We start from the raw sequence: 12,935 nt of genomic DNA, 5'->3' as shown, positions 1-12,935 counted from the left end.
CTTTCATAGCTTTATAAAAAACCTCTTCCTTTGATGCCAAAATGTTCAGTGGTCACTTTTTACTTTCTTCAAATCAATGATAGTATAATGTAAGGAGCCTTACCCTTTGATTGTCACTCAGTTTCCTTGTCTGTAAAATAGAGTGTGTGGGGAAAGAATGTGACATGGGGAAACACTGTGTAGACCATAAAGGTTAAGGTGGCCGGGCGCAGTGGCTCACGCCTGTAATCCCAGTACTTTGGGAGGCCGAGGTGGGCGAATCACAAGGTCAGGAGATTGAGACCATCCTGGCTAACAAGGTGAAACCCTGTTTCTACTAAAGAAAAAAGAAAAAATTAGCCGGACATGGTGGCAGGTGCCTGTAGTCCCAGCTACTCGGGAGGCTGAGGCAGGAGAATGGTGTGAACCCCGGAGGCAGAGCTTGCAGTGAGTTGAGATTGCGCCACTGCACTCCAGCCTGGGTGGCAGAGTGAGACTCTGTCTCAAAAAAAAGTTAAGGCATCATATATTCTCTGTCACTTTTTGGATTTGTATTTCTGAGGTCTTGAAAAAACAGGTGTTGAGATTTATGCATAAATGTCATTTGATGAATATTTACAAGCGCCTACAGGATGTTAGGTGCGGTACTAGGAAGATAGAAATAAAATGTCTAAGAACTTAGAGTCTAGTTGTTAAACTCATAATTGAATCTGGAGCAGGAACGAATATGGTTTTGAATGAGGTGCTCGATGATCTCTCAAGAACAGAATGCTAATCATCTCATCCCTTGAACATGCCTCTTTCCGTGTGCCCCATCTCAGGAGGGTACCACCATGCACCTGACTGCCCAAGTCCTGTGATTCATCCCTGAACCTACCTCCCTACCCTCCCTTATAACCAGTTACTTACCAAATGCAGTTAGTTCCATCTCCTAAATACCCTTCAAACACGCTAAGGCTGTCCTGATTAAACCCCTCCAATTTCTGATCGGAACTACAGCTTCCAATATCCTTTCCAATCCATCTTTCACAGCTCTGCCACAGTGATTTTTCTAAAACACAAATCTGGCTATGTTGATCTCCTGCTTAAAACTCTTTCAGTCTCCCCATCCTCCCTCCCCTACAAATATCTCTCAGCATGGGGCATAAAGATCCTTCAAAATGTGGCCCTTGGTTCAACTCGTAATACTTGCCCAAACACCCCAGCCATACTGAACCCCCTGCCTCAGATCTCTCCAAGGCTAACTCTTATTGGCTATCCTTCAGTCTCGTCTCTTCTACAGAGCTTCCCTGGTAGTCCCTATCTCCTCCACTGAGTTGTCTCCTGTTTCCCCAGCACCTTGGCCGCACTTTAATCACAGAATTTATATGGCTACAAACATCATTAAATACCATATCGTAAATACCCATTTATGTGAGTGGTTGAAATGACAGTCACTGTGGTCCTCTGAGAGCCCAGGCCATCAAGTCTCATACCACTTACACTACCTGCAGTTTAGTGATCTGCATATACGACTGTTTACTTGTCTGCCTCCCTAATAGAGTAGCGGCTCTTGAATGGTGGCAAGAGCATCTTATTCATTCTCCATTCCCAGTACCTAGCTCTGGGATTAACACAGGTTTACAGAATGACTTTTGGGCTATCATCGGTGGTTTTCAAACTATAATCTATGGAACTCTCAGTTCTTTAATGCAGGTGTGTGGGAAAGGGGGTGGAGATCTAAATCTCCCACCCTCTGGCCAAATCAAAATAGCTTCATGTTCATCTATTTTATAGGTTGGGTTTTTGAGCAACATAAAGGGGTCAAGCGCTTTTAGAAATGTGTGAAAATGAACTACTGTACCAATGGGAAGATATAATCTGATTTGCAAATGTCGTTTAGAAATACTATTTTTTATACAAATAAGAACCACAATGAAATGTCAACTCACATTTTGTTAGGATGGCTATTATAAAAAAGTCAAAAGGTAACTAGGGATGGTGAGGATGTGAAGAAAAGGGAACCCTTATACACTGTTCATGGGAATGTAAATTGGTACAGCCATTATGGAAAAACGGCATGCAGGAGGTTCCTCAAAAAACTAAAAATAGAACTACACTATGATTCAGCAATCCAACTTCTGGGTATATATCTAAAGGAAATAAATCACTATCCTGAAGAGACATCTGCACTGCCATGTTCACTGCAGCATTATTCACAATAATCAAGATATGAAAACAACCCAAGGATCAGTCAATAGATGAATAAAGAAAATGTGGTATGGATACACACGCCAAAATGGAATCTTACTGAGCCTTAAAAAAGGAATCCTGTCATTTGCAATAGCATATGAACCTGAAGGTTCAGACAGATGAACATGCTAAGTAAGTCAGACACAGAAACACAACAACTGCATGATCTTACTTAATATGTGGAATCTAAAATAGTTGAACTCATAGTAGCAAAGTAGAAGAGTGGTTACCAGGGGCTTGGAGGGTGGGGGAAATGAGGAGGTGTTTGTCAAAGGGTACAAACTTACTTTTATAAGATAAATATAGCATGGTGATTATAGTTAATAATCCTGTATTATATATTTAAAATTTGCCAAGGGAGTAGATTGTTCAGCGTTATCACCACACACACACAGACACACACACAGTAACTGTGTGTGGGGTTGGATATCTTAGCTTGATTGTGGCAATCCTTTCACAATGTATATGTTTATCAAAACATCACATTGTACACCTTAAATACATACACTATTTGTTAATTGTACCTCAATAAAGCTGGGGAAAAATGTAACTTTCACATTCCACAAGGCACAACTGTATTCAAAACTTACGTGTATCTTTACTTTGTCTCTTATTTCTTTCTTCTTGTTCTTGATCAAAGAAAGCAGCATAAGAAGAGGGTGAGAGAGAGAAAATGTTGCCATATAGGGGCAGTCTCCTTCAATCAGGAACAGGTGGTCTATCCTAGAGTTTATTTGGAATGCATATGATACTCAAAACACAGTGTCCCTTGTAGGGGCACTGTAATAATGCCAGGGTTCTAGGCCAATAGAGAGGTAGCACTGTGGCAAGCCACAGCTCTAGGAAGGGGCCTTTGTGCCCTAGTGTGGGGGAGAGATGCTGGCTTTCTCCATTAGGTTTGAGAAGGACTAAAGTGGATTTGCTTAAGATGGAAACAGACTTTCTTGGCAAAACCCCCTGAATTCAACACCTCATCATTACAAAATCCCACTTATAAAAGTGTATGTCTTCTGCAAGTTCTTATGACTCTAACCATAAAACTTAATGAAGACATAAGAGAGCCTCTACTATTTACTTATCTGCCTGGCTGGCATATGCACATCATTATGGTGGTGCTAAAAATAATCATTATGAATAGAGACAGTCATCTACCCTACCAAACAACTGGACTCACAAGAGGCCTCACATGGACTCTCCACTTGGACGTGGCTCCCCTGGTGCTTTCTAGAAATGCTAGTGAAGATGATCAGTGGCGGAAGGAGGCACTGTTTGATGCCAGCCCAGCCTGGATGCTCAGTGAAGAGGATGGAAGTTAACCACATGGCTAGATACTTCTACCTATGTGAGTCAGGCCGACTAAGGGGCAGCTAACATTTCTGTTCTAGAAGAGGGTGACACTGAACAAAGTGGGATGAGAAAATGGAGGACTGGGAAAGGGAGGAGAAAAATGAGGGAAGAGCCTCCTTTATAACAATATTACTAAAAAGCCTCTAAAGGCCGGGTGTGGTGGCTCACAACTGTAATCTTAGCACTTTGGGAGGCTGAGGCAGGTGATCACTTGAGGTCAGGAGTTTGAGACCAGCCTGGCCAACATGGTGAAACACCATTTCTACTAAAAATACAAAAAAAATTAGCTGGGCGTGGTGGTGTACACCTGTAATCCTAGTTACTTGGGAGGCTGAGATGGGAGGATTGCATGAATCCAGGAGGCGGAGGTTGCAGTGAGCCAAGATTGTGCCACTGCACACTCTAGCCTGGGCAAACAGAGCAAGACTCCATCTCAATCAATCAATCAATCAATATTTAATAGCTAGCTTCTAAGATTCTCCCTCAGTCTCATTTCTCCTACTACCCACCTCAATAGAACTGTCTTAGAAAAAAATACAGATCTCAACATGTCAGACCTCCCAATCATCTCCCTTGGCTACAGGGCAACAATTACACTTTTTGGTACAGCATTTGAGATGCTCCCTGTATTTTTTTCTAGCTTCACTTTGGGCCAACTATTCGTCTTCAAAGCTGCCTCACACTTAGACACCTATGATTGTGTCTCTCCCTCTGCTGGGACAATCTTCTCCCCACTTTCATTTTGTGAATATCAAGGTATTTCCAAAGCCCAGCTCAAATATCATCTCCTCTCTGATGCTTTGCTAGCTTCCCACATCTTCCAACCTTGCACAGCACTGTTTACATGGCTTTATTATAGTTTTTAACATAATGAATCAAATCTATTTCATGAGTTTGTCTTCCACTAGATCATGAAGTCATCCAGCACGGGGATTTATCCCGGCACCTGGTAGAGATCATGACCCAAGCAGGAGCTCAATAAATGTCTCTTGAAGTAAACAAAAATACACATTTTTCTAGCTGTGGTAGTCTTCTACGAAATGGAATGTGATTTAAGAGTGTCTTCTCTTTTCTTCTGCTGAAGTCCATCCTATCCAGCCAAGCAACTAAACACAGGCCATTACAGAGAAACTCTCTGCTTTCTATTTTTCTCTTTGACATTGAAAATTTAGAGATAATTCACAAAAAATAAAATTCACCCTTTTAAAGTAACAACCCAGTTCCAAAATATTTCTACCACCCTAAAAAGAAACCTTGTACCTATGATAGTCATTCTCAATTCCCTTCTCCCCTCCAGTCCCTGGCAATCACTAACTCATTGACTTCCTGTCTCTATGGACTTCCCTATTGTGGACACTTCATAGAATATGTGGCTTTTTGTGTCTGGTTTCTTTCATTTAGCATGTTTTCAAGGTACATTCATATTGTAGCATTTATCAGTACTTCATTCCTATTTATGGTCCAATGTGAACTTCTGGATTCTTTTCTACATTTGGGCTATCATGAATAATGCTGCTATGAACATTCATGTATAAGTTTTTATGCGGACATATGTTTTCCATTCTCTTGAATAGTTACCTAGAGGTGGAACTGCTCGGTCATATAATTGTTCTATGTTTAGCTTTTTGATGAATGGTCAAGCTGTATTCCACAGCAACCACGGGACCATTTTACATTCCCACTAGCAATTTACGTGGGTTCCAATTTCCTCACATTCTTGTCACCACTTGTCATTTTCTGTTTTTCTTTCTTTCTTTCTTTCTTTTTAAATTATAGCCATCCTAGTGGGCATGAAGTAGTGTCTCATTGTGGTTTTGATTTGCATTCCCTTAATTAATTGTTGAGCATATTTTCATGTGCTTATTGACCATTTGTTTATCTTCTTCAGAGAAACATCTATTTAAATCCTCTCCCCATTTTTAAATTGAGCTATTTGTCTTTTTATTTATCACTGAGTTGTAAGAGCTCTTTATATATTCTGAATAGCAGGCCTTTATCAGATACATGATTTGCAAATATTTTTTCCCATTCTGTGGGTTGTCTTTTCACTGTCTTGATAAGTGTCCTCTGACACACACAAGTTTTTAATTTTGATAAAGCCCTCCTTTTGTTTTTGTTTGCTTATGCTCTTGGTGTCATAGCTAAGAAACCATTGCTAACCTAAGGTCATGGAGATTTACATCTATGTTTCCTTTTGAGAGTGTCATAGTTTTTACTCTTACAGTTAAGTCTTTGATCCATTTTTTGAGTTAATTTTTGTGAAAGATGTAAGGTAGGGGTCCAAATTTATTCTCTTACATATGGGTATCTAGTAGTCTCAGCACCATTTGTTGAAAAGACTATTCTTTTGCTACAGAATGGTCTTGGCATCCTCATCAGAAAACAATTGACCATGCATATATATTTCTGGACTTTGAATTCTATTCCATATGTCTATCCTCTACCACTACCATACCATCTTGATCAGTGTAATTTTGTAGTAAGTTTTGAAATCAGAAAGTAGAAATCTTGCAACGTTGTTTTCTTTTTTTTTTTTTCAATGATTGTTTTGGCTATTCTGAGTCCCTTGCATTTCCATGGGAATTTTAAGATTAGTTTATCCGTTTCTGCAAAAAAGCCTACTGGGATTTTAATACGATTACACTGAATCTGTAGATCAATTTTGAGAGTATTTCCATTGTAACAATATTAAGCCTCCCACTTCATGAACGTGAGATTCCTCTCCTCTCCTCTCCTTTTTTTTTTTTCTTTATTTGTTTTTTGAGAGGGTGTCTTGCTCTGTCACCCAGGCTGGAGTGCACTTATCTCGGCTCACTGCAACCTCAGCCTCCTGGGTTCAAGTGATTCTCCTGCCTCAGCTCCCCGAGTAGAGGGGATTACAGGTGCCTGCCACACTGCCCGGCTAATTTTTGTATTTTTAGTAGAGACGGGGTTTCGCCAGGTTGGCCAGGTTGGTCTTGAACTCCTGACCTCACATGATCTGCCTGCGTCAGCCTCCCAAAGCGTTGGGATTACAGGCGTGACCCACCATGCCTGGCCTGTCTTCGGTCTTTGCACTCCTGATAGTGACCTTAGCAAAACTAAAAAGTACCATATGAAATTAGGACTTTGGGAGGCCAAGGCAGGCGGATCACTTGAGGTCAGGAGTTCGAGACCAGCCTGGCCAACATGGTGAAACCCCGTCTCTACTAATAATACAAAAAATTGGCCAGGTGTGGTGGCGTGTGTCTGTAGTCCCAGCTACTCGGGAGGTTAGGACAGGAGAATCGCTTGAACCCAGAAGGTGGAGGTTGCAGTGAGTGGAGGTTGTGCCACAGAACTCCAGCCAGGGCAACAAGAGCAAAACTCCATCTCAAACACAAAACAAAACAAACAAAGAAAAAAACCGAAGACAGATGGTCGGGTTGTTGGGACAAAAGGTAGCCATCGACAAGAATGAGGAGTACCCATAGAGAACGGGGCAATCACAAGAGGGCACAGGAAAAGTACTATGCAGAACAGTATAGCCATGTAAGGTGCGTTAGCCTGGGGGCAAAGGGCTCTATACACTTCAAGAGGCCAGAGAATATCAATGTCAACACCAAACACTCTGGCAAAATGGTTGGCAAAATTCAGTGAAAGAATAAGGTAAACCCCACACAATTTTACAGCCCTGGAGGGCATCAATACATCAAAGTTTACATTCAGTACCATGTTCAGAACAAGGGACTAAGTCACTGAGAAAAGGTTAAATGATATTCACCACACTCCGTCAACAGGCTGCCAAGAACAAATAGATTTTAGAAACATTTCTTTCTAAAAATGCAAATTTCTCATAGCTGTCAGAGCTTACAGTCATAAATTTCAGTTATTTAGACAATAGGGGCTGACTTATTCCCCAAAGATATCAGATGGCTAAGGCTTCAGGTACACATGGACACACATCACTTATAAAGAACCAAAGCACTTTACAACGCAGGTATTCAGGGATGTAGGGAGGACCTGATTACGTAAGGACCTTAAAGTAAAAAGTTCTATTGAGAAGCAACTCTGAGGCACCAGATGATGTCTTTAAGCTATCACTTACACCTCAGCTAGCCAGCGCCAATTCAGAAAACCACCACCCATCAAAATTTACTTGGACCACCCAGATTTCTGATTGGAGCTCAATTCTCCTGTTACCTCGGCTACTCTCCCAATTCCTGATCTCTGGTCTGAGTTTCAAAGTCATGATTCTTACTCCTGTTTAGTTTTTGGTGTCTTCTGTTTGGACATCTGGTAGCTAACCCTGGCTTTGTTCCATGATTCCACCTCCTGACTCCCAGATTGGCTCTAACATTCGTCTTTGGCCACTTCAGGACTGGCTCTTGCCCACCTTAGTGGTGTTTTACTACATCTTCACTCTTTGCCAGGCCGTAACAGGAGGTCAAGTTGAATCCACACAATAATATGTCACACTGGGTTTTGTGATAGCTATTTTGTATGTGACACCAAATATACTCATCTTGTTTGAATTAGGCTCCCTCAGGGGAAGTAATTTTTGATCTGACTTTTCTCTAACAGGAAATAGTACATACTAGCATCAGATACCCATTTCACAATGGGGTAAATCCTACTCCCAAGCAGTAAAACAGCTCAAATCCCAACTGGGCATATTCATTCACAAATAAAAGGCCTAAAAGTCAGATGCAAATGAAGCTAGCTAGCTAACGGCCTTGTGGGAACTAAAGGGGAAGACTTAGCCCTGGCAAGCAGTTAGAGAAGTTTGAGAAGTGGCTCTCAAACTTTAATGTGCAGAGAGTTACCTGGGAAACTAGTAGATTCTAGGCACGACCCCTAGAAAGTCTAATTCAGTGATCTGGAGCCAGGAATTTGCATTATAACAAAAGTCTTAGGTAATTCTGAGGCAATCAGTCCTTGGGCCACCCTATGAGAAACACTGCATCACAGCAATGAGAACTCTGACCGACACACAGGACAAGAGCAGTAAGTACAGGACCCCACCAATTCTTCCTCTCCGAGATGCTATGATTCATCTTGTCTAAGGCAGGTCAGCTGGCCAATCCTTTCCTAACACTTTTATTGCAGAATATCAGCTCAGTTCCAAGATCAACCTGGTTTTAGTAAGGGCAATGTTCATTTCCCAAGTTTCCACAAGGAGGATGGTTTTAGAGTACATAGGAATAGATGTCTAAGTTACATTTTTCTCTTGACTAAGAAAGAAATGCTATGAAGAAAAATATACCATTTAAGTTACACACGATCGTTCTTCATCAATCTTCGTCCCTTAAATAGAACATCTCCCTATGGTAATTTCAAAAGTCTCATGATTTTGCCCAAATTAAACAAGATATTTTAAATTGAATAGCAATAACTGCTACTTTAAATAAGGAATGAAAATATCTATTTGATGGAGAAAACCATCAAATGAGCTGTCCAGAAACACATATAGTATTGGCAAGGAATGCCTTTACCTGGATGTTCTGATGCCTAGGAGCCTGGCAGACCAACGGGAGAGCCCAGGAAACACAGGAGGCTGTGCACAAAACTGGGTAGGCAAGTTTCCCCAGGCACTTCCCCAAGCAAAACTGGAGGAGGACCTCAGGAAAACCAGTTAAATTGGGAGGATTCTGATGGGGATAGTATGCTTTTGGAATATAAGATGACAGAGGATATTGATGAGCTATTAGATCCAGGAGGTCTGTCTGATATTTGAGATAATGGAGCCTCCATTTGTTTCAGGACGATGCCTTCATTTTTACATCAACATGGTTTACGGCTTGCAGGGGATATATGGACTGACTGATGCAACCATTAAGGATGTTAGAGCCCCACTCTTACTATTATTGTGATATGTGTGTATGTTTGTTTTTTTCCTAGGAGGATCTTTATTTTTTCTCCCAAATCTCATAACTGGTTATGCAGATGTTTAATTGAGAGGAATAATTATGAATTACAATTTTTTTTCTTTCAAACTTTCCTATGTGAATCATTTATTGCCTTTCCTCTCTAATTACAAGTGTTTTAAATATTATAAAATTAAAGTTTAAAAAAATAAACATTGCTAGTAGGCAAACCCAAGCCCAAAAAAGCTCACTTTTTAAAGAAAATGTTAATGTTTCTTGAAAGCCTTGTGTATTATAAGATTGATGATTTACAGAAAAGGAATTTAAAGTCAGAATAAGAAGTAGACAAAGTTGGTTGAGAGAGAAAAGTAGGTAGATTAGCCTCATGAAGGCAAAGGAACAGTGGAACTCAATAGAGCAGGATGATCAAAAAAAAGTAAGCTCAATTAAAATGTGAGAATACAGGTTTCCAGCTACTAGAATACACAAGATGTTAGGGGTATATTCTGAGAAAAATGCTTAACTAGGAAATTAAAGCTGAACTGTTGACCTAGAGTTTTTGAGCCCTTTTATCGCTCTGATATGCTTTGGGTAAATAACTCAAAGCAGGCAAATTTCACCCAGCTTATGCTTGCTCTTCAACTCTGACCCTTGCCTACTGAATGACTTTAAATAACTGTTGCAGAAAAAAATGATACCATTTTAATTTCCAGCTCCATCCCCATCTGGCCAGGGAGAGGGTCAATTAATATTATTGTGTTTTGTCTTTAGGGCATCTGATACCCCTGAGGACCAGCCTGCAGGACAGTCTGTTTTTGCAGGGTTTCTTGGCCAGAATCAGAAGAGTGGGATTCAGGACAAGGCCAGTTCACGTAACACAGCTCAGAGACATACAACACAACTTGCTCCAAGGATGTTGGGCATTGTGCTTCATTAGGAAACAAAATATAAGCTTTCCACACCATTAGGAATGACTTTAGGAGTGAAAGCACATAAGACGATGCCTCACCTCATCAACAATGCACTGCAGAAGCTGGAGAGGCTGCAATGGAAAAGAAGAGAGGAAAAAGTATTAGCCCCTATGCAATATCTTTACAGTGGAGTGGAAAGAAAAAATCATTAATGCAATAAAATATAGCAAGATTAATCAACAACAGCAAACTCTTATAAAAACATTGATGCTCAGGATGTTCTATTATTTCTAATGGTACCTAATCTAATACAGGCAGTTAAAGGTTTGCATTTTCTTCAAAATGCAATTTGCTAAGTTTAAAACAAGGCATTCAAGCATGCAAAGGAAGCAGCCATCAGGAAAAAGAAAAGTGAATTTTTTTCTGAACTCATAAAGCTTACCATTAAAGATCCCTGGTTTTTCTGAATCTGAAAAAAGGCAATATGTAATTAGCATGTCATAATCAAAATGACTCACTTGGACACATTATGATCACTGAGAGAAAATTATTGCATTGCTGGTGGCAATTTGTGGGCATGTGTTAACACAATTTACATAATGAAAATACACAAATGTTAATAGCTCGCTTCTCATTTATAGGCGAAAGTCAGCAGAATGTTAATTTCACACAACACTTTTTAGTACCCTCCAGGTTGTATTAGAATAGGGAGAAAAACCATAATCCATTTCAAAAGGCTGTTTACGATTCAGATATAAATAATGTTTTATATTGCTAGATTGTGAACACTGGGCTTAATGTTGCAATCATTGCTAATGTTATGAAGCTCACTCTTTTTAAATTAAAAACCGATTTATTTAAAATTGAAATTAAATCATAGTCAGAAATTAGAATTTTGGATTCCTGCCAGTGTCTGCTCACAATTCCCTATTTTGTGAAGAAAACTTTAATTATGTGGTTGAAGTATTTGCCCCTAACTTAGGAGTGAGGTAACGACTCCACCTTTTCCAAAGTTCCTTCTGCCTGTTTCCAGGGCAGCAATGCTCTCTGGGAAAATAAAATTCATGCAAGTTTTACACTGATTTTTAGGGAATAAAAGCAGAGTCCAGTAAGAGTGTGTTTCTGATCAACACTCTGAAGGCAGGTTGCGCACACATTTAACACTGATAAACTGAATTTCTTAGAAAGCTACTAAAACGTGACACAAAAATTAATAAAACATCCACTTAGTCATTAAAGTACTAAACACTTCAATGCCTCCCCATCCAGGAAAAAAAAAGCCTACAGTTACTATAAACTTAATGAAAATGAAACTCCAGGTACTACATTTTCTAACAGAGAACTTTTCAGGAACCAAATACTGATGGGTCAACTGTTTTCTGAGATAACTGAGCTCCAACCAGCTGGTAAAATACACGGAAACTAGTAATAATCCCTTATATGTTTTTATAGGTGTTTACAAAAATTCTTTCCCATATACTAACTCATTTGATCTGCACAACCACCCTGAGGTTGGCGGGGATGATCATCTTTATTCTACAGTGGAAAAGCTGGGCCTGCCAGAGGACAGGGTCCAGGCCTGAGGCCTCAGGGCCAGGGTGTGGTGGTGCTGGGGCGCCTCCAGAGCTCCTTTCCTTCCAGCATCTGTATTACACCTGCCTATGGTCATAGAGTTATTTGAAAACAACTGGATTGATATACATTTATACTTGGTATGGTATTGTTGATAAATTATCCATTTTGACATGTTGGTTCCTCTCACCTAGACTGTGAGTTTCTCAAGAGCTGCAGCTACGTTTATGCATTTCTTTTGCATCCATGTGGCTGATCAGCACACTCTTCCTCCTACTGCCTGAGTGTTTTAAAGTGTTTTCCCATATATTTGTCAAATGAACATGGTACCCACTCATTGCTCTTATTGGCTTTTCATCACTTCCTCCCCAATCACTACTTTGGGAAACCTCTGTCCCAGGTTGACTGGCTTAGTCTATGCTGATAGTCCCTGCTTAATGTTGTACTGAATTACTGCTTATTCTGGTTCCTCCAGTCCATGAGTACTTCCAGACAAGATTCTGCAGGTAAAGATTTATACTACAAGGGAAGGCGGAGCTGTAACCACCACCCCGAAGCAGTTAAGAATTTCAGTAACAAGCTACACCACCTTTAAAAAAGTACCGAAAAGCCTGGACAACCTCTCCTATGACATGAGATACCTATGGAGTTTGCTTTTATATATCTTTTTCAAGCATACACTGACACTCCTCCTACCCCTACATTCCTAGTAAGATATATCTACTTCAACAGCAGAGTTATTCGTAATGAACAAAGAATCAGAAATCCATTTCTGACATCAAAGAGAATGAGCTTCACAAATTTCCAAGAGTCAGGGGGATGACAACATTCTCTGAGGAGAACATGCAGCAAACATTCTAAGTGAGAGGTTTTGAAATGAATTCAGAAATGGGGGAAACACTGTCCCCAGTAACATATGAGTTGTGTGAATCAGATTAACTGAGGGGAGGAAACTTCCTCATGAACTGAGGTCTTAAAGAAAGCCTCTAGTTTGCCCTATTTTGCAGGTTAAAAGCTTAGTCTAAGACAATTTAAAATTGTACTATTTATGCTTGCTGTTTACTAAAAG

General features: G+C 40.1%; 1 protein-coding gene across 20 annotated transcripts in view; it reads right to left on the bottom strand.

The window, feature by feature from the left end:
• MAP2K5 (mitogen-activated protein kinase kinase 5) overlaps positions 1-12,935 on the bottom strand; it is a 273,801-nt gene that overhangs the window by 48,632 nt on the left and 212,234 nt on the right. For 13 of the 20 annotated variants that reach the window (XM_023220742.2, XM_023220744.2, XM_023220756.1 and 10 more), the window contains 2 exons: positions 10,737-10,763; positions 10,393-10,425 (listed from right to left, as the gene is read on the bottom strand). In XM_023220742.2, coding sequence (XP_023076510.1) covers positions 10,393-10,425; positions 10,737-10,763 — 60 coding nt within the window. The remainder of the gene's footprint in view (positions 1-10,392; positions 10,426-10,736; positions 10,764-12,935) is intronic. The other 7 variants (XM_023220741.1, XM_023220751.1, XM_023220743.1 and 4 more) reach the window with 1 other exon arrangement.

Source organism: Piliocolobus tephrosceles, chromosome 6 (genome assembly GCF_002776525.5).
Source record: "Piliocolobus tephrosceles isolate RC106 chromosome 6, ASM277652v3, whole genome shotgun sequence".
NCBI lineage: Eukaryota > Metazoa > Chordata > Mammalia > Primates > Cercopithecidae > Piliocolobus > Piliocolobus tephrosceles.
This window is presented reverse-complemented; position numbering and strand designations above follow the sequence as displayed.